This window comes from Falco rusticolus, chromosome 8 (assembly GCF_015220075.1).
Source record: "Falco rusticolus isolate bFalRus1 chromosome 8, bFalRus1.pri, whole genome shotgun sequence".
NCBI classification, from domain to species: domain Eukaryota; kingdom Metazoa; phylum Chordata; class Aves; order Falconiformes; family Falconidae; genus Falco; species Falco rusticolus.
This window is the reverse complement of record NC_051194.1, coordinates 54,394,442-54,414,665: the sequence shown is the minus strand read 5'-3', so window position 1 is coordinate 54,414,665 and position 20,224 is coordinate 54,394,442. Positions and strand designations below refer to the sequence as shown.

The 20,224-nt window shown below is 39.1% G+C and overlaps 1 protein-coding gene across 8 annotated transcripts in view; it reads left to right on the top strand.

Annotated features, from left to right (window-relative positions):
- KANSL1L (KAT8 regulatory NSL complex subunit 1 like) overlaps positions 1-20,224 on the top strand; it is a 67,593-nt gene that overhangs the window by 23,780 nt on the left and 23,589 nt on the right. For 6 of the 8 annotated variants that reach the window (XR_005105696.1, XR_005105695.1, XR_005105693.1 and 3 more), the window contains exons 3-6: positions 889-1,030; positions 4,877-5,074; positions 7,832-7,953; positions 12,610-12,811. Coding sequence is in view for 2 of the 8 variants with exons in the window: in XM_037396961.1 (XP_037252858.1) it covers positions 889-1,030; positions 4,877-5,074; positions 7,832-7,953; positions 12,610-12,811 (664 nt within the window). In the remaining 6 variants the exon portion in view is untranslated. The remainder of the gene's footprint in view (positions 1-888; positions 1,031-4,876; positions 5,075-7,831; positions 7,954-12,609; positions 12,812-20,224) is intronic. The other 2 variants (XR_005105694.1, XR_005105698.1) reach the window with 2 other exon arrangements.

Genomic DNA, 20,224 nt, shown 5'->3' with positions numbered 1-20,224 from the left:
TTCCAGAAGCTGGATTTTACAGTTCATTTAAGTTAGCTGTAACAAACTACTTTACAACTTATTGGGGAAAAAACCCCCAGTCATTTTCTTTAAATAAATTAATTCAGTTAATGGTAGGATACTAGCGCAAGTTGCATACTAAAATACTGCATTGTGTTGTCTCTGTTGCTTAAACTTACTGGATATTAAGATTATTTATTGAGTGGCACTGTTATGTCATTCATTTATTTAATATGTAGGTTGAGTAAAGTTTGCTGATACCAGTGATGAATTTGACATAATAAAGTTAAGCTAATCACAGTGTCAAGTACTGGGAGGCATCTTTTGTGTTACAAATTACACCTATTTGTAAACAGCAGTAAGAGTGACCTAGGTATACTATACTGACACAATTATATTTATAAAATAGCTTGAATGAAGGGAATTTAAGCTACTTGGGTTTTTTGGGCCGTGACTTGATATCTAGCTTGTCATTGCTGGATGGTATTTTATTTGATTCCAATTGTTAGCAAACAATATTTGTGGAAGCTTGTGGGAGGAAGTGTGGTGTAAGAATTTGGGTTCTTGCTGGTAGAGCTACTGGAATTCTTTACAAATCTGTAATCTGCATTAACCGATATAGTTTGGTAGTTTCTTCAGCTTTGGGTTTTAGAATACTGAACATAAAACCAGCTTAGCCTGGGAATAGCCAGTGAACATTGGTTGTACTGGTTTGGGCAAGTTCTGTAGTTACAGAAATAAGCTGATGTGAAACTGAATGGGTATAATCAGATATCTTTTGAAAGCAACTGAGATGCTTGCAACATGAGGCAGAGCAGCTGTCAAAAATGTTCTTGTGCAAATGTGGTTATCTTTATTTTTGGACTAACCAGCATTTTGTCTTCACAGCAGCTATACTTCTGAATGGAAGTGGCTTGCAGACAGAGCCAGAATTGGCAGCCGTTGGACGTGGCTTCAAGCCCAGATTTCAGAACTAGAATACAAAATCCAACAACTAACTGACCTTCACAGGCAGATACGTGCCACCAAGGTATTGTCTGTAAGCTCATAAATGGGCTTTTCAAGTTATCTTTTGACAGTGTTTCTTGTAATATTTATTTCTTTGGTTCCTTGTTGTTTGTTTGTTTTGCCCTAGAGTTCTTGTATCCATCCAGCCTATTGCATGCAAAGGTTAATAAGAAGGCCATCAGGAGCTAAAAAGTATTGTACCCTAGAGGCACCAGTACAGGACTGGGAGTTGGGAACTCTTACCTTCCTATCTGTGGTAGTTGGTGACTTTGTTAGCAACTTCCAGGGGCCCTGCAAAAGCTACTGCGTTTATCATCCTAGTTTTTTCACTCTGCAGAAAAGGCAAGATTTGTTTTTCTGGTGGGGTGCTTGGTTATTCAGTTTTGTGTTGTGGGGTTTCAGGGTGGGTTTTTTTTTTATTATTTACAATGTGTGTTTATTCTGAGGATTAGCTAGTTAATGTTTGTACAGCACTTTGAACAGGTCAAGGATTAATTATTACTAAAATTCCAATGTGTGTAACTCATGTACTAGTTTTTGTAAATCGAACTGGCTAGACAGTGGGAAAGTCACATTCCTAAACCATTAATAATCTATCTATCGATTTAATGGGTTCCCCAGGTCATTCTTACGTGTAAGAAGCCAAAACTTGTGATAATTCTGGCAGTGTGATACTGAGGGGGTTTAGAGGAGGGCTCTTCGACTCTCCATAGACGAGTCTCATGTAGGTCGTTTTATCTATGCTGGGGTCAGATAAGCACAGATGGAGAGGGGCCAGAAGATGCTTTTGATTTTATGTGGCTGAACATGAGACTTAGAGGGAGTTTAAAAGGAGAGGGAAGTCACCCCAGAAGGCATTTCCCTCTGATGACGTAAAGAAAAATTATCCCCTCTTCCCCTATTGCCTTCAAAGCCCTTCTCTTCATATTGAACTTTGTCTCTCATGCTCCAAACTTTTCCCCAGTCAGGTTTTTCATTAAAAAAAACACTTGAAGAGCCTTCGTTTGAGGGTCCGTCCTGCCTCTGTGCTCACACAAGTAAAATTAGATTTTGTATCTTGGTGAAGACAAGGTGAAGGGTGAGAATGCCCATATTTTAGTGTTGTCCTAAATAGCAGATACCTGCACACTGTTAAACTCAAGAGCTATCAGCCTTTAGGGTGGCATAGGTCTCATGAGCTGCAGAAGACAGAGAAATGAATAACAGAGAAATGAGAGAAAGAACATTCTTTTTGTCATGCGTTTTCTTCGCATTAGGTGGTATGTTGGCTTGTAGCCTAGTCATCTTCCTGGTGGGGATCTTTAGTGACATTCCTTTTTGCAAACTTCATGCCCCTTTTACCAGCTGTGGTGTTAAGTATTTGGCTTTGTGTCCCATAGTGAACGTAGACACATATTTTCTTAAGCAGCGATTTTTTTTGTATACACGTTTGTCGTACACCAGTGCAGCAGCTACAGAAGGACACACAGGCTGATAGAAGAGCTCTTTGTTTTCATTTAGTGACTGCAGAGTAGTTACACAATATCATTAGGATTTTTATGCTGTGTTTAATGGTTTCAGAGCAGTTTTTGTGTATTTTGAGTGGAAAAAAGTGTGATTCATAGCCAGTGAACAATGATTGCAAGCAAAACACCACTTCTCCAACACCATAATGCAATGGGAAGGGAGATGGTTAATTTGTGGGCAGTTTCCTGGCCTACTACATTGTCTTCTCCATCTCTATGCACGTAGAAGTAGCAGCTCTGGATCTTTGACAGTCCTTCCACTTTAAAAAAATTATAGCTGCAAAACAAAAAAATTCCACTTAAGGAGTGGGGGAGGTGGGAGTTCATTGTCAAACTCTACTGGTTGTAACCCATTTAACTTATAATTCCTATATAGTCACTATTAGTCTTCTAATTCTGTACTCTTCCTCTTCTGTGCCTATTCCGTCTCTCCCTCTTCATACAGTCTGTCAACTTGCACCTTCCTTTTCTGCTTTCATCTTTCTCTGCTTGGTCAACAGGACTCTGCAACTTAAAATATAATTCCAGTGGAAGTGTGGGGTGTGTCCCCCTCTTTTCACCACTTTCCTGTGTGTCTTCCTATTACTCTGCCTTCAGAATCTGTGTTTTAGACTTTTGTGAGGGTTTTTTCTCCACTCTCTCCGTGGTCATGACATATGATTCTTTCGCTAAAAAGATCTGAAGATTCTAAGTTCTGAAAGAGTCTAAAACTGTTGAGCTAGCTTGTCCTCCTGTTGTGGCACATAAAAATTAGATCTGTACTTGAATTTCCTTCAGCGTACTGCCTACTTTGTAATTTCTGTTGTCTACAGACTGTAGTATGATACTGTCTGGATTCGTTTCCATCTGCTGTAAATGGAAAAGCACAGATGATGGGCTACTACTTGATAAGTGCTTGATAAGGAACATGGAAAATCTAGCATTGAGTTGATTGAAATTCAGAATCTCTGTGCCCCTTTTGGGTACTAAATCAAGTCTTCAAGCACCTACATTTGTTTTTAGAGAATGTTTTTGTTCTCAGATTTGAATTTATAATTCAAACAGGAGAGTAAGTTAGAGACACAATGAGAACAGGACAATTTCACATTTTCTGCTAGTCTTCCCTTTGAAGTCTCTTTGAGACTTGCTTTCATGTTTCAGGGCAAGTTGCTGCCGAAGCAACAGTCAAGGTGTTAGTAAAACTACAGGATCCCTAATTTTCCACAACCACAATGTAGGTGAAGTTTGTCTTGCTTAAGGAAATAATACAGGGGTTCCTTGTGTTCACATGATGACAGTCTTGCTTGGTCTCACTAGGAATTAAAAATTGAGGCAGTGTAGTTGAATGGTCCCATTCTTTCAGTATCTGCTTGGTATTTGAGTAACAGGCAGTACTTAAAAGCAAGTAAGTTATTTCCCTTTCTTTTTGGTAGAAGTCTGCAGAGATTTGATAGTCTTTTCCGAGTATTAAATTGATTTGCTCAAGATAATAACAAATTAAGGGACTATTTGAGGAACTAGTTTTGACTGTTACAAAGTTATTTGTGCTTAGTATTTTGTTTAAGTTGTTGAAACAAACCAAGTGAGATGTTACCTAGGTTTGTATTTGACACTTGTTTTCTAATCTGTCATGTGGAAAATGCAATGGGGTTTCTTTTCCTAGTTCATCTACGAAACTCTTATTATTTCTCTACCATATACAGTTATATTTATCTTATAAGGTGGCATTCTAGATGATAGACCATGTCTGATACCACATTTGCACAGATTGTCTTGAAAAGCAATGAGATTGCTGTAGTATTTAGGATAGTTACCTCTGTAATTATGAAACTCTAAAAATGCTCATCTTAAAAAAATAAATTATTAAATTGTAAAAGGCTTTTGTTTTGAATCATATACATCTCTGCTACATAAAAAATAACAACCTTGATGTTTTGCTTTGAACGTGGATAGGAATAAGAGAAATAGAGCACTTTAAAATGCCTCCACAAAATTTATTGGCTGCAAAGACTGTAACCAACTTCAAATCAAAGGGTGATTGTTTCTTACAGAAAAACCTCTTAAATCAGCGGGCAAATGATCATATAGTTGCTCTAATAAGTATGAATTTCTGATTTGAATTTTGGCACAGATGTTTAAGCAGTGGTGTAACACTAGAGCAATTCCTGTTATAAGGAGTAGCATGAATGGTGCAGCTTTTCATTAGTGAAAATACCTACTATTTCTATATTTTAGCTGTTAAGTATATTTAAAATCTAGTTTGTGTGCTCCAAAGAGTTGCTGGGAGGATTTAGGGGGCATGTGCCAGGTTTGACTGCCCCTTAAAAATGATTTAGGAGGGTTAATCCGTTGTCAACCAACTGTGTTCAATTGCTGTTGTCTAGGGGATGGTGATCTTAGAAGAATTCCCATTTCCAAAAGACATTTTGAAGAAGCAAATACAATTGACAGACCAAGAAGCTTTATTAAACGCCACAGGGAATTCGCAAGCTGCCATTGAGAGACAGGATTCTTTGCCGGAGCATGACTTTGAAATGTCACCCAGCAGTCCTACCCTGCTTTTACGAAACATAGAAAAACAGGTAAAGTAAAATAAAAACTGAACGATCAATGGCGCCAAATGATTTACTTCAGAAATAGGGCAGGTTCCATGGTGATGACTTCCAAAAAGGAAGATATTTCGCAACTGAGGGTGCGTGCTGATGAATTGAAGGGCTTAAATAACTACATTGTACACCAGGTTTACAAATTAACCTTTTATTTCTGACGTGTCTGTGTTACCGCTTTGTTTCCATCAAAGTGGCCACATAACAACTTCTAATAGTTATCCACAAACCTGCCTCTCCTTTATAGTTAGGTTTAATGTAGTGTTGCCACAGATTGTTTCAGGAAATACTTAAGTGAGATGAAAGGGTACAGCTGAAGATGGAGGTATGTTGCATTTGAAACAAAACCAAAAAAGAGCCCCAACAGAATATAATTGTTGGTTTGTCTTTTCAAGCATTATAGGACTCTAGTTTGGAGCTGAGGAATTCCAGGTACTTAACAGGCATAGCGTAGGCGTAGCTGTGAGCAGAGTTTCGGTTCATGGTGTTCAAAACAGTCATTTCCAAGGTTAATTCCAGGAAATACGATATAGACTCCAGCAGGGTTTTCTTTTGCTAGAAAGTACATAAAGAATGTGGTAGGATCACATTGCTGAAGGAGATACAGGAAATTTGTTTTCAGAATGAATTTATGCAGTTAGCGTAAAGCAAACCTGACAAGGCCATTATGGTTTGTGAATATGTTGCTCTCTGCCGTACAAAATTCTTGGTCATATACACATTTTTAAATGGGATAAAAGTAGCTTTAGGTACTAATGCCTGTTCCTGAATCTCTGTGCCAATTTTTCTTATTTGATAGTCATACTTTCCTGTTCTTAAAATGCTTCCCCTGTTTGATAGATCTTATCCACAACAGACAGGAGTAAGGAAGCAATGAAACAGGAAATTTATATGCGCAGTGCTGGCAATTGCACAAGGTAAACCAAAGAGCATTTTTAGAATGTGGTGAATGTCCCCTCTTTAAGTGATTACTTGGAGAATTAAATACACTTTTCAGTAAGACATTTGGCGATTAAAATAATAGCGGTGTGTTTCCTGGTCCCTAAGTAGTTACAAACAGAGGTCTAAGAAATTTGATTACTTGGAAGTAAAGGTGTTCTACATTTAAGGCATCTCACAGATTACATCAGATTTCTTCCCTTTACACCACAAAAAGCTTGGGGGTTGATTTCCTTTTTGACTATCAGTTCTATAAATCAACTTTAACTCTGAAGGTCTGAGTTTCTTCTTGTTCAGTGTCAGGACTAGTGATGCTGTAGGCTGTGAACATTCACAGATATTCCCACAGAATTCTTCAGTCCTATGTTAAAGTATTTCTTTGTTAAAAAGAAACAATTTTACTTGTGAATAAAAAAAAAATTCATAGAGATACAAAGCGACTGAGCCTGGCAATTTTTATTAATACTGTTTTCAAGTCCTTTTCATAGCTCTGTGGTGTTTAAAAATGTATATTTTTCCTTGTGATTTGGAAGTCTGCCATTGTTTCAGTGCTTTTATATTCAGTATAGACTTTGTTCCTTACAGATTGAATACTTTTAAGATTTTTGAGTCAATCTGCTGAATATTTTTCTGGCATCTTGTTTGCTTTGTCCAGACCTTTTTTAAATGACTTGCTATTTCTGGGCTTTAATATCCACCCCTGAATATTTTATTCTGAGACAAAATTTTTACCCAACTGCATCACTTACACATGAACAGAAAAGACATGAGTTGTAATAAAATGGAAAATAATTTCTTCTGCCTCTTTCTGCATAAATGGTAGTCCCTTCAAAGTGTAAAGAAAACTTACTGGGTAGCCTTTTGCAAGTCTTGTTTTAAACAATCTTAGTTATGAATGAAAATCCTACAAAATAATGTAAAAGGTTTTTTTAAAAAAAAATTACACCATTTCAGATCCTTTAATTTCTGTTTAATGTGCAGAACACAGTTTCCTCTAAGAAAGCTATATTTATTGTCAGAATAACCTTTAAGGTTTGACATTTAAAACAAAAAAATCTTTGTGAAAAGATATCTGGAGTCAGTCCACAATTCATTGCTTTATAAAGAGTAATTCTTAGTCTTAACAAATTAGCTGCATTTGTTTTGTGGCAGTTCTGAAAGTCCGAGTGTTGGTGGGGTGGGGACTTCTGCTTGCTATTTTTGAGGATACGAGAAGATTTTAGCCATTCTGTCTGTAGTTATAGTAGTCCTCCTGTAGTTACACTTCCTTTTATAAAAACACCTTTGTCAAACTACAGTGAGCAATGAAGAGGATTTTTCTAAGAAAAATACTTGGAGTGAACAAAATGTACAACGAGTAGACAGCAGGCTTTTTTTTTTCCCTTGTTGAAATGCTTGTTGAATGGCCAGTTAGCTGCTCTGGGCTGCAGCTGTTGTAACATCAGCTGTAAAGTGTTCTGTTTCTTTTGCCTTTTTAAAAAAACTGGCTAAAATACTAAGATCTCTAATGTATTTTGTGTACTACTAACTCAAATGTACAAACAATGTGCTTGGCTGGTTGCTCAGGGTTGTGTCGTTTTTTTGTTGGTGGTGTGTTGTTGGGTTTTTTCTTTCTTGTATAGTTGAACATAATTGTGAATGAAAAACATGCCACACTTGATTATTCACAAGAAGAAACTAAATATGATTATTCCATGATGTGTGTGACTGGAATCCTCGGTAGGGAAAAAAACCCCAAAAAACCAGGACTGGATAAAAAGTCTGACTACCTTTTATTTTATTTTTTTTTTCCAGAGTGCGCAACTGAGTGAAATCATTAGCAGCCTAATTGCTCCACTCAATCTGTCTCCATCGTCTTCATCTCTTTCATCCAAGACCTGTAGGCACAGACACCTGGTCAATGGCATCTCCTTCAGGTAGGTGACAGGATGGTAGCATTTTCTTAGATAATAACTTCTAGTAAAGTTATGTAGATGGAACTGATCATCACTACAGTAGTAAATCAGGAAAACAGAGCTGCTTTCTGCAAGCTTCAAGAGAAGTCAAGTCTTGCTTGTAAGGTTGAAAATAGTAGGGTTTTGTTCTTACATCGTAGAAGTATGCAGTCACTAAGTATATTTAAGTCCTGGGAAGATGAATGTATCTGTGAAGTAGTGAAAGGATACAGTAAGTAACACACTACTGATTATTTCAGAATTAATGCATTCTGTCATGATGACTACAACTTTATTTCTGGAAAAGCGATGAACTAGACTTTACTAGATTAGTCAAATACATAAGCGATGGCACCAGTGGCAGCTTCATTAATTTTAAACATACCAGTTGTCAATACAAGGCAAAATTTTCTTTATCAGCTACTTTTTCAAGAATTTGGAGATAGTGTTTTTCCATTTGTGGTCTTTTGTTCTGGATGGGTATACCTTGCAGGATGACTATAGCAGCTCAAAATTAATGTTGTGGAAAAATGTTTCTTAGTACTACTCCATACTTAGTAATTCCATCTTTTATTCAAAGATTTTAAAATACAGTACAGGCTGTAATCAGTGTCAAAACAGCGTTAAGGTAATTGACTATGGTCCTGTCTTACAAAAGACCTAGGTATGTATGTTGGGTATTTCTCCTGAGATACTGGTAATGTGATTTTTGAGGATGGAGGGGTTGCTGTTATTCATAGGTCTTAACTAATATCAGGTGGATGAAGAAAGTGTTCCCTACTAGAGCTTGGGGGTTTATGGTAGTGTCTGCAGCAGAATGTAATTCCCTGGCTCCCAGCTCCAAAAGGAGCTGGCTACACCGTCTGTTTCAGCAGCTTTGCCGCAGAGGCTGTAGCCTCCCACAAAGAGATTATAATGAGCAGCTTGGATGGGCAGCTTCTTTAACTGCCGTCTGTTCCCAAGTGATTGTGTGATTGTGCCCTAAATTTAAGGATGAAGGGGTCTTGTCATGTATCATTCATGCTCCTGACATATCAGTTGTTTACAGATAATGTAGGGGAAAATCAGAAGATTCCTCTGAGTTTTGGAATATAAATAGGCCTGAATTAAGAGTTGCTAATAGAGATGGGTATGTGGAAGAAGAGAGTAATTTAGGCTGTTAGAAGGCTGTGTTTGAATTTGTGACTTTTTCATGAAACAGATGAGGAGAAGGGTTCTGCTATTAAAAATGTTTTTAGGAGTGCATGAAGTTGACTTCATGATGAGGCACTCTAATGATGTAACTTCAAGCCACTTCTCTTCTGATTTATCAGGCACTGTCCAAAATCAGTCTTCTTTCCATTTTATGAGCAGCACAGTTGTTTGCTCACAGACCACTCTGTCTAAGGCTCGTTGTTTTCTACTCGTGACCTATAAAAGCCCAAAGAAGAATAGGAAGAGTTGGAAGACTTTCTTAGTGCTATAGCTCTAAACTGGAATCGGTGAGTTAGGTGTTGGAAGGGAATCTGAGAGACTTGCAGAGCTTTCTAGATGTCATCTTAAAAATCAGTTGAATAGTTGATTTTAATTTTTAACTTCTTGTGAAGTGTTTTGAAATCTGCAAATGAATACCATTCATTAAAGATGGTAAATAAACATGACATAGAGTGGTTATCATGAGAATCCTGCAGGAAAATTCACTGCCGCCTACTTCTTGGGTTTTTTTCCAGTTTTTTGTGGTATGTTGTTGTATAGTATTGTGTGCAATTAATTGAGACAGTTACAGACTCCAGTTAACTTCATTTCTTGGCTGCTTCTCCCCTTGTTCTTTCTAGAGCTCACTTTATTAACTACTAGAGAAAGTAGAAGCCAAAACTGAATGGAAAGTAAGGTGATTTTTTTGTTCTTGAAGAGGAAAAAAAAAAAAGGGATTATAGTGACTTTTATTTAAGTAAATTATTGAAATTAATTGTAGGCTGTTGATGTGAAAGATATAATAGTCCATGTTTAAAGTATGTCTAAGTGTGTGATGGTTTGAGGTAATCATGGGGGGTTGCACTATGGTTGGTTAGTTGGACTGATCCCAGTGGAAATGGAAGTGTACGTATGATTCCTGGTTGATTAAATGTGGGTAACCTTGAACTGCCATTTGTCAAGGTCTAATTTCATTAGTGGTTTCCTTTTTCTATGTAGCTTTTCTTTGCCTAATTAAATCTAGATGTCAAGATTAGCCAGATGCATTGTATGAAGGTAAATGTTCATAGAAGCAGTTCCCTAAGCTAGCAGTAACCACTTTCTTATGAGAGGAATGAAAAAGTTCATTTCTTCAGTACAAATAGTGCCTGTCTGAAGGCTCACTGTGCATGTGTGTATCTGTGAGTGAGGTCTCTGCTCTTTAGCTAGGCTACAGAGCAAGAAAGGCCAACCTATGAGCTTTGGAAGGAATGTTTCAGCAAATTCATGGATTTTACATCTGGCAATGGTTCATTTTGCTCTTCTGTAGAATCACGTTTTGAAAACCACCCAAACTAAGATCAAAATAAATGGATAACTCAAACCTTGACTGGGAAGCCTATTTACACAAGTAGCAGGAAAACCATACTGCTGTGTACTGGAGCTCCAAGCCACGGAGCTGAGATCTTTGCTTCATCTGAAATTGGAGCTGTGCATTACTGCAGGGCCCAGGAGGGTAAATAGAGCAGCTGGCAGAGGCTGAAGAGAGATTATCAAAGACCTGGGCCAACCATGAGAACCAAGGCAGGAATCACAGAAGTTGAGGAGCTTTTTGTTCTAATTTACCTGTCCAAGTTGTCTTCCACATACCTCCCTCTTACATGAAAGTCTAGAAATAGGCCTTGTCACCACCTAACTTCAAGGCGGATAATTACAGAGAAAATATTTTTGAGAGTTCAGAGAAAATATTTGAAGAACTCTTTTGCATGGAGTTTAAACATTATTTTTCTTTCTCAAGCCTTAAAAATGCAGTGTTAGCATTAAAGATGTCATGCTTAAGTACTTGGGGCTTTTTCCAGCAGTTACTAATATGTTCCTTTAAATACTTTGTACTATCCCTCTTTTAATTAGCACATTTTTTTCATTGAGTCTGTGTTGCTTATTGGGATTGTTCTGGTGTGTCAGAAGGACAGCTCAAATTCAAGCCCATAAAGCCTTATTACCACACCAGCACAGCATGGGATGGTGTTTAATCATGCTTTCATAGCAAGTGCTTCTATTTAATAAAAAATGTACTGTTAGAAGAACAGTAAAGCAGCTTGTCAAAAAAGATGGATAAATGGCCTTGTCATAAATTCATTTTTATATTTTATTGTGTGTTACAACTTTACTAATAAGTCTGTGACTCGCCAGATAACGTTCATTAGAGAAAATAATCATTTGTGCAGATAGATGACCTGTTATGAATCAAGGCCAAAATATCTCGTATACTTGCACTTCTTAGGCAGTTTAGTTGCAGTCAAGGTCTTCAGTATTGTAAAAATAAATGTACACTTGAGTGCTCTTTGCAGCAAGCCTTCAGCTTTGCAGACAGATGTTGCTACAGCAACAAAATAAAATCAGGATACCTATACAAGTGAAGTGCATTCTTCCCATGGAGTCATTCCCACCTAGTGTACCTTGTTCTGGTGAGCAGGCTGGCTGTAGATCGGTGAGAGTGATCCAAGGTTGTTATACATACAGGGTTTTCTACTGCTCTTAGCCCTGTGTTGTCACGTAGGTTTTGTGATTGCCTACTGTATTACCAAGGATGTGAGTACAGCAAGTGTGCGTGGAGGTACAGTTGTGGAGGGATGATGCTATAACACTGAGAGGGATTTAGAAGCTATAGACATGGGGAAATGCAGGTAAGAGTGAGATTTCATTTTAATACAAAGCTTTCCATGTGCTTATGTGGACCCTGTCAAATTGTGACTGGAGCTGAGCTTGCAATCTTCCAAATCACCTAGGTCTCACCAGCTTCTAGGTCTTAAAGGCAGACAAACAGGCTAGACTTTCTTCCTTCCTCAAGAGCTTCCCTCAGGCTGGGCTTGAGTTCTATTGGCATGCCCCTGGAAGTGAAGTTTAATGGCCTTGTATTGGTTAAACTAAGCATGCAGTTCCTAATTTTGATATAAATGCTTCACAGTGAGTTGCAACCTCCATGCTGAATGGATGCTGGTTTGTAAAGCTTTACTCAAGTTTCAGTTCTTGAGCAAAACTAAAAAATCTTGAAAGTATTAGGGCAGGACTCCAGGTGTCCTTTACGTTAGCATGATTGCTGTCTTGAATGGAATGCAAGTCTGTAGGGAAATGTTAATTCCAACTTAAAAACATAGATGTTAGGACTGTTAGAAAGAGAGTTCTTGAATTTGGAAAAAACCAAAAATCATTACATGCTTAAGGGCTTAACTTCATTTTGACATTTGTTTCTGTGAGGCGGACAAGAATGATCAACTTCCTTTTGTGATCTAACATAGAATTAATCAACAAGCAAACAAATAATATACATGATTTTCTGGAACAGTGTGCTAAAACATTTTAGTGTTTATAAAATTCTGTTAGAATTATATGGCTAATGCTCATCAGCGTATGAAATCTTGACCTGTGCATGTGGACCGCATTTAATTTTTGTATTTCCTCTCCCCATTAATCATGAAATTGCAGAGCTTCAGACAACAGAGAGGTATCCTCTTCGAGCAGCTGGTTACTTGATCATCAGCACATCAAGAAAAGAAGAAGAGACAGGACAAGACTAAGATCTCTCTCCATGGCTAATGTGAGCACATCTGCCCGAACAAGGCCACTTCATAGTTTCCAGAAGAGGAAACTCTACAGAATGCACAGTGCCTGTTACAGGAATCAGCAGGTAGGCCCTCGCCTCTCTCTTCAGGAGACAAAACTAAAAGAGTCCAGCTGCTAGAGTCTGCATGTGCCTTGTCTGGTATGTCAGAAGAATAGTGCATGCTGTGCTGGTTATTTGTTACGTTCAGGGAGCACATAGTATGTGAGGTGGGAGTACTAGATGTGTCGGCAGGAGCTCAGAGTTAATGAGTTGAACTTAAAAATTAAAGATAGCTCAGAATCCTGCTTATCAAATCAGTTTGTTGTATGGCTATCTTTAAAGGCTTTGTACAGTCTGAGAGACAACTTGAGAGCTTCCTTGGGAGGCTTGACTGCTGAGGGAACACGCTACAGTGTAAATCAACTGCCTGCTTGTTTTCAGAATATTTGTTTTAGCTACAAGAAAGTTTACACAGCTGGTGGCACATTATTTTCTAGGAAATTAAATTGCAATATCTTAATCTTGTTTCTGTTTTTGCTGTTCCTGATCAGTTATATTCCTTTTTCATGACACTTTATGAATGCTTTAAAACTTTTAAAACTTTCCACGTTACGAAGGAATTAATATATTAAAATGGGGGGGGGGGGGGGAGAAGCATTGTCTGTTGTGCAGGGCAAGGCATAGCTCTTCATGTCTGATATTAATAGCATATTGCTGGTAAGAGTATATAATGAGTTTAGCTGCAGTGCCTAAAGCAACAGCCTAATTCAGAAGCAGAGACAGTATGCACTCATTTTTTTAGAGCAATGTTAATCCCAAGCGGGTTTAATTTCTTGATTTTACTTTGCCTTTTAAAAGTGTATTGAGAGAAATCTCCATGTCTCCTCAGCTAACTGTCTCAGATTTAATAAGTGTACCAAGTGGTCTGCGGAGAAATTTCCCCTGCACGGATGTTCTGTGTGAGTCTGTGGATTCAGCATCCTCTGCAAAATTGCAGAAGTGTCCTAGTTTAGCAAGATATTTTATTGAAAAACTGTCCGGTTTCTTATTAGCTTGACTTCCCTGGCAATGAGGCTTAAAGACTTGGCAGCCTGCCTCCAGGGTTTGATCGTGGAGGATGGGGGTGGAGGGTTAGAGTTTGAGAGTTCTACCTCCTAGCCACTTAGGCATTTCATCTGCCTTGCATTAACCAAGGAGGATGTTGCTGACTTGGACTTCCTTGTTTCCCATTCAGTCCAATCCATGTGCTGTTAAAAAGGTTGGAGGCCTTGTTCCCCAGCTGATGCCTCCAATACCAGTGCTTCTTGCTCCTCAGCAAGAGACTCCAGGACTTTCCCTTCCTTCTACTTAAACATAGGGGTTTCCAGTCCAGATGCAACTTCTAATCACAGGCTCCTCTAGAAGCCTGCATCTTGCAGGCTCAAGTATCTCATATTTCTACAAGCACTGCCTGTGTCTCTGTCTTTTTAAAACTGGGCAGAGTTAGTGCAGTTCAAAGAATAACAGTAGAAGCTTGTGAACAGAAACTTTATCTCTGCAGCCTGGCAGCAGGAGTTCAAAGCAGAGTTTACATTTTTATCTTCAACCAGCAATAGAGCTGGGCTGCTTTGTATGCTCAATAGTTTACCTTTACTTGTAGACTAAAAAGATAGATTCATAGTTTACCTTTGTTTGTAGACTGCAATCAAAAAGCACATTTTTAAGTTACTAGTTAAGGCTTCAAATACTGGAGTTGGTGCAACTGTATGTCTGCTCCATGCTCTTGACAGTTCTAGTGCTGGGTTACCGTATGCTAACCCAACTCCAGTGTCTCTGTACCAAGAGTGCAGAGATGTCCCAAAGACAGTGTGGTAAAAACCCCTGTAGGGAATGCTGTTTATGCTTACTGTAGTGCTTAGCTCAAAAACCTGTGTTTAGATTCTGCTTTCTAATGTCCGCTCCACTGGCAAGTTAACCGAGAAGCAATGTGGAGAACTGCGTCATGGGCTACAGATAGATTCTGCTCATGTTCCTGGAGAAAATAAGAGGTGGAGGCAGCAATCAAGCTGTCAGCTTCAGACTTCATGCAAGTGCCAACCTCAATGCTTTCAAAATTAAGGTAAAGCAGTGAACAAAGCCTCTTACACAGTGTTGGTTAAAAGCAGAGTAGCAGGGATCCTGCTGGGCAAGTAAGTGATAAAATTGGACTGGACATTTCCAGCACATTCTGACAATCACACCTAAATGGGTATCGAGTTTTTGAATTAAGAGCCATCATCAGTGTATTGTTTCATTCAAGAAATCTTATTCTAACAGCCCCTGTCACTTTCTTAGTCCTGCACTTGCCACACTTGGTTACCCAGCTGTTGATGAGATTGCTCAGCTTGTAATGGAAGAACACTGGCTATCAGCCCAGGCTGTCTGTTAGATTAGGCAGATGTCTAAGGGTAGGGATGCAAAATGAGGAATGGCCTTTAGGACTGATAGTTTTCTTTGAAAATGCATCTATATTCTCAATAGTAGTCCAGCAAATTTCCTCTGGCTTTTCATAGAAAAAGGAGTTACTTCTTAGCAGCATGGAAAATAGTTGGATTTTTAATGTAATGTAAATCTCTAGCAAGTGCTTCTCCCGTATTTCTTCAAGTTTTGCGTATTTATATAGCTCCTGGTACCATGGTCTGTGAGGACCCCCATTTCTTTAAGATCATTTGCCTGAGAGCAAGCTAGAGCTAGGTAAGACTTGCTGCCACCTCCCTGCAGCATATATGAAGTTAAGAGACCAGCTTGCCAAAGTCTGAGGAGAAGATTGCATCTTCTGAACATCACAGCTCCTGCATCATCTTCCTCATAGTGCCTGGTTCAAACAGCTGGCAAGTGAGTGCCTGGCAGTGCTGATGGGCGATGCTGCTCTGCAGAGTAATCTGAGCAAGATGATGACTAAAGAATTCTGACCAGAGAATCACAGCAAAATGCAGACTTCCCATGTGTGGAAGATTAAGAAACACTGGGATAGCTTTGAGGAATTTGGTTTTTTGGGGGGGATGACTGTTTGTACCCTTTGTGCATTGAATGGCGTTCAGAGTGTTGCCCTTGACATCTCTTCAGATTTGCTTGGGAACCTCATCTACCCCCTCCCCCGCCCCCAATATCCATGTTAGGAAGAGCAAAGTATGAAACTGTGAACTGCTATCCCATCTGTCAGTTCATAAGGTCACTGGGAAGAGAGCCACATTTTTTCTCTTATCTAGTGCCATGCCACATACATTTACAGTGCTGTCAAAAGTCTGAGTTTTGAGTGACCTAGTAGCCTCCCAGTGCCTGTTGAGAGAGGCTCTATGTTGTCCTCTACTTTGCTCTCTTTCTTTTCTGGAGGACCACACCTTCCCCTACTCTGCTATTTTAATAATGCTTACACAGAGTAGTATCTAAAAGAAAACATAGAACTCTATGAAACTCTGGAATACCTGCCAGATCTACAAGATAGTTAGATTACAGATAAATAAAACAGGATGTGGGGTGTTTGGTTTATCTACCACCATCCAGTATCCTCAGGAACTTGAAACATCCTTTGGGGCCAAATCCGCTTGTCCCCTAATTCACGATGCGTCATCTCTTGGCCGCAGAATCTGTTTTGTATCTTTCTTCTTTCGTTATCTAAATAGCTTCAGAAGAGCTCAGGCCATTTCTTGAATGTGAGTCAGCGCACAAGCCACTCGGAATAATCCACATGCGCAATAAACCCTAAGACTGCAGTCTGTGCTTCAGTCTAGAAGACATGATTGTAGTGGTGCGTTTCTTCAGCATGATTTTTGAATGAATGTTAAAACTTGCGTGTAAGATAGCACAAAGGAGTAAACTGCAGGCATGGTCTAGTAGGAGGACACATGCTTGCAGGCAGGGACTGGAAGTCTGAGAGTGCTTCATTCAAATGCCTGATCTGCTGCGTTGTTACAGCTGGCAGGTCAAACAACCTCTGGGTCATTGTCTCCTCCTATAAAATGCATGTAACGTGGTTTTAACGCTGAGAAAGAAGGCCAAGAGTATGAAAACATTAAAACTAAGAAGGTCTTTAAATAACAGATCTGTGTCAGGACTTTGAGACATGAGTACCAACTGAATCATTTCCCAGTGGTTGTTGCATTTGTAACTGCTTCCCCCCACCCAGATTACCCAAAGTCTATGGATGCTTCTGCAAATGCTCTTCCTATAGTGAGGACCTATAGTATCTCCTTCTCTGGCTATTTTTGGCCTAAACTTGAGGGAACTGATTTATCTGTGAGATATTAAAAGTTCTGTTAAGTTTGTTTAAAAGCATAGAAGTGTTGTCACTAGTCAGAAACTCAGAGGTCTGTGCTTAGCTGCCATGCCCTGATGTTTTCATTTTATCTTTGTGGCTTGCTGCAGGGTTTTCATAGTAACAAGGAATTTGTTTTGCCAGTACATTTTATTAGTTTCTCATTTAATATCCTAAGTAATGACATTAGTTCAACTTTTTTTTTTTTTTTTTGGTCAAGTTGTGCTTCGCCAAGAGATGTCATTGAAGCTAGGTGGTGTTTTAATCTATGAAAACTTTATACAGCTATAAATAAATAAAGGTAAGAGGTAATAGAGCAGTGAGATCTGAGTACTATCAGTTTTGGTCCTATCCGTTTCTTTGCAGGGCTGTAGAGCACGGTGGTTTTTTTTAATCTGAAAATTCTCATTGTATTTGTATCTCCACCTGCTGGAGGAAGAGTTGGTTGTGTGGATTGAGGCACATGGAGAAAACCAGAATTCAAACTTGCAAAGGTGCCAACACCCTGAAAGTTGGCAATTGAGGTGCAAAAGCTTACATTTTAGGTACCACAAGCAAACAGTTGGTGTAATGTTGCCAACTCTTGCAGTTGAGTTATCGCCACATGTTTTTTTTCTTCAGTCTCAAACAGGAGTTAAGTGAGAGCAGCAGAATATCTGCTTTCATTTAGCGGTTTAAAAAAAAAAAAAAAAAGGGTGGAAGTGAGTGATTCTCCAGAAGGCTCCAAAACAGACAGGAAAAAAGTATTTAAATTCTAGGGGTTTGGTTTCTTATTTTAATCTAGTTCTTATGCTGGTTCTATGATTTTTGTGTCCTGCTACATTCCCAGTGCATGCTTAGAGCCAGTGATACTTTTTGTAGATGCCACTTGATAAATATATACAGGATACATATGGGTCTTTCCCAAAGTCTTGTTAATTTTCAGTTTTTGGGAAAGAGTGCATGTGTAGATATACTTTATAATTTGTATTATATACAGCATGCAGAGCCTTTCTCTTACTTGCTAAATGTCTGCTATCTGCAAGTGGTCTATAGCTAGCAGCAAAGGAGAATAAGGGACGGGGAGAAGGGGGGGGAGTTGTACACTGTTTTCTGACAGGTGATATGTTTGTCTGGGGACGAATATTTTAGCACCTGCTTCCTAGAATACAATCCCATTTCCTCTCCCATATTATCCCATGTTGTGGTTTATTTGCATTTAAGGAGATACAAGTGAATTCTTTGTGGCTGTTATCAATTAGTGTTTTCTGTAGTGTCCTGGTTTTGGCTGGCCATGTGGCTCCCTCAGTCTGTAGATTTAAAGACACCGCACTGTTACAGCAGTAACTGTGAAGCATATTATTCAGTAGCCAGCTAGAAGTTTTGCTTTTTCACACAGTGAAGTAGTCATTTCCCCTTAGTTGCACTGAAAGGAGTCTACTGGTTGTCATCTCCCTCTTCGGTATCCCTAGATATTGGCTCCGCCATCTGCTTCTGCATAGTTTCCTGGCATTGCTGATTTCTAAAAAGCCATGAATACAGGGAATGTTGTTGTGTTGCCAAGTCTCCTGCAAACTGGTTTCAAGAAGAGGATGCACCCTGCTTCAATGAAAATGGTGTATTCTGTGGATATGTCAGTCTCTTGGTCTGGAGAAGAGAATCTCTTGATTATGGTTTACCAAGTTTGTAAGTGAAAATGATAGTTGGTAAAATTACTATTTTAACATAGGAATTTAAAAAATAAGGTCTTATATTAGTTAAAAGTCAACAAAACCTGAATGGGATAAAAAAGTGTTCCTACGCATTCAGCTATTCTGAATGTGTGACAAGACCGTTGTCTAGTTGGAAGGAAGGGAGAACACCTTTAGCTTTGTGATACTGTGGTACGGCCAGTGGAACTAAATCCATCCTTTGTGAGGTTTGTGGCAAGCCAGTCAGCCTGCAAATTCTTTTTTTTTTTTACAGAATGAAAAACCTGAAATGTGCTTCTTGCAGTCCTGTACCTTTAGCTTATTATGACATTTCTGTCATGTTTTACTAATCACATCTACTCTTAATTTCTGCATGACGTTTTTGAAAAGATATCCCTGTGGATTAACATTGTTCCTTCTTTTGGTTTAAGTGGTCAAAGATTAAGCGCTAACCTTGATTTTCCAATGGATTGGCTAGTTGAACAAAAGGTCTTTGTTTCAGGATGTTGAGGACAGCATCCACTTACCACAGGGCAGGTGAAAGTCCATCTCCCATTGGCTTATGACAGGATTAAAGAAACTAAACTCCATATATATTTACAAGGTGTGGGTGGTCTCTGAGAATGGTAGAAGCTACCACTCCATTTATGACAATGATCAAAAATCTGAATTTGGGACAAGACAGATGCTGAGTAAGTTGTCATTAGTGTTTTACGAAAGTCTCAGTTCTGTTCCTGGAAAAAACTTGTGTCTGCCACAGGATCTGCCACTTTGCCCTTAGCAAGAGCTTCAGAAGGGCCAGGGGCAGATGAATTTGGCTACATCCCAGGGCAGCTTGCTTCGCTGTACCTGACCTGCATACAGATTGCAGGCAAGTGCATGGGAAAGGTCTGTCCATTTGACATATACAGAAACTTCCATCTGAAAGGGAGTCTGTCATGTAGTATGCATCATCAGTATATGTTATGCACCTTCCCATGTAGGGATGTCTTAGATGCTTTGCCCGCCGTCTCCCCCACTACCTGTTTATAAGAGAAAAGATCTTTGGGGCTTTCAGAGTAACCTTTCACTGTGTACTGTATGTTTCCCAAAAGCACTGTGCAGTGAAGTCCTGCTTAGAGACCCCTGATGTTTAGCTTGTGAAATAAAAAATTTCATTTAACTGTACGTTCTGCCAGAGGGACATAGCTCTGCTCAGAGCAGATTGTTGTGTGCACCAGAGGGAGGCCATGGAAAAGTGAGCTCACCTTCAAGGCAGATGCTAAAGCACAGAAGCAAGTGGGTAACGTGGTGTTGTGTTCGTTTGAACTGTACGTAGCACTTCTGGAGGATTAAAAGTTAGCAGTGTGTTTGGTGTTCAAAGGGGAGGCATCAGCCACCCACACAGTGGTTCTCTTGGGTCCCATCATTAAATATCTGCAATTTAATTGGCTAGTCATTTACTGGAGAACAGTTTTTAATATTGAGGGGCATAGCTCCTCTATTGCTGAAAAGTTCTCTGTGCATGTAGGGAGAATAAATGCTTTTTCCTTGCCTTTTTCAGCTTATAAGAGT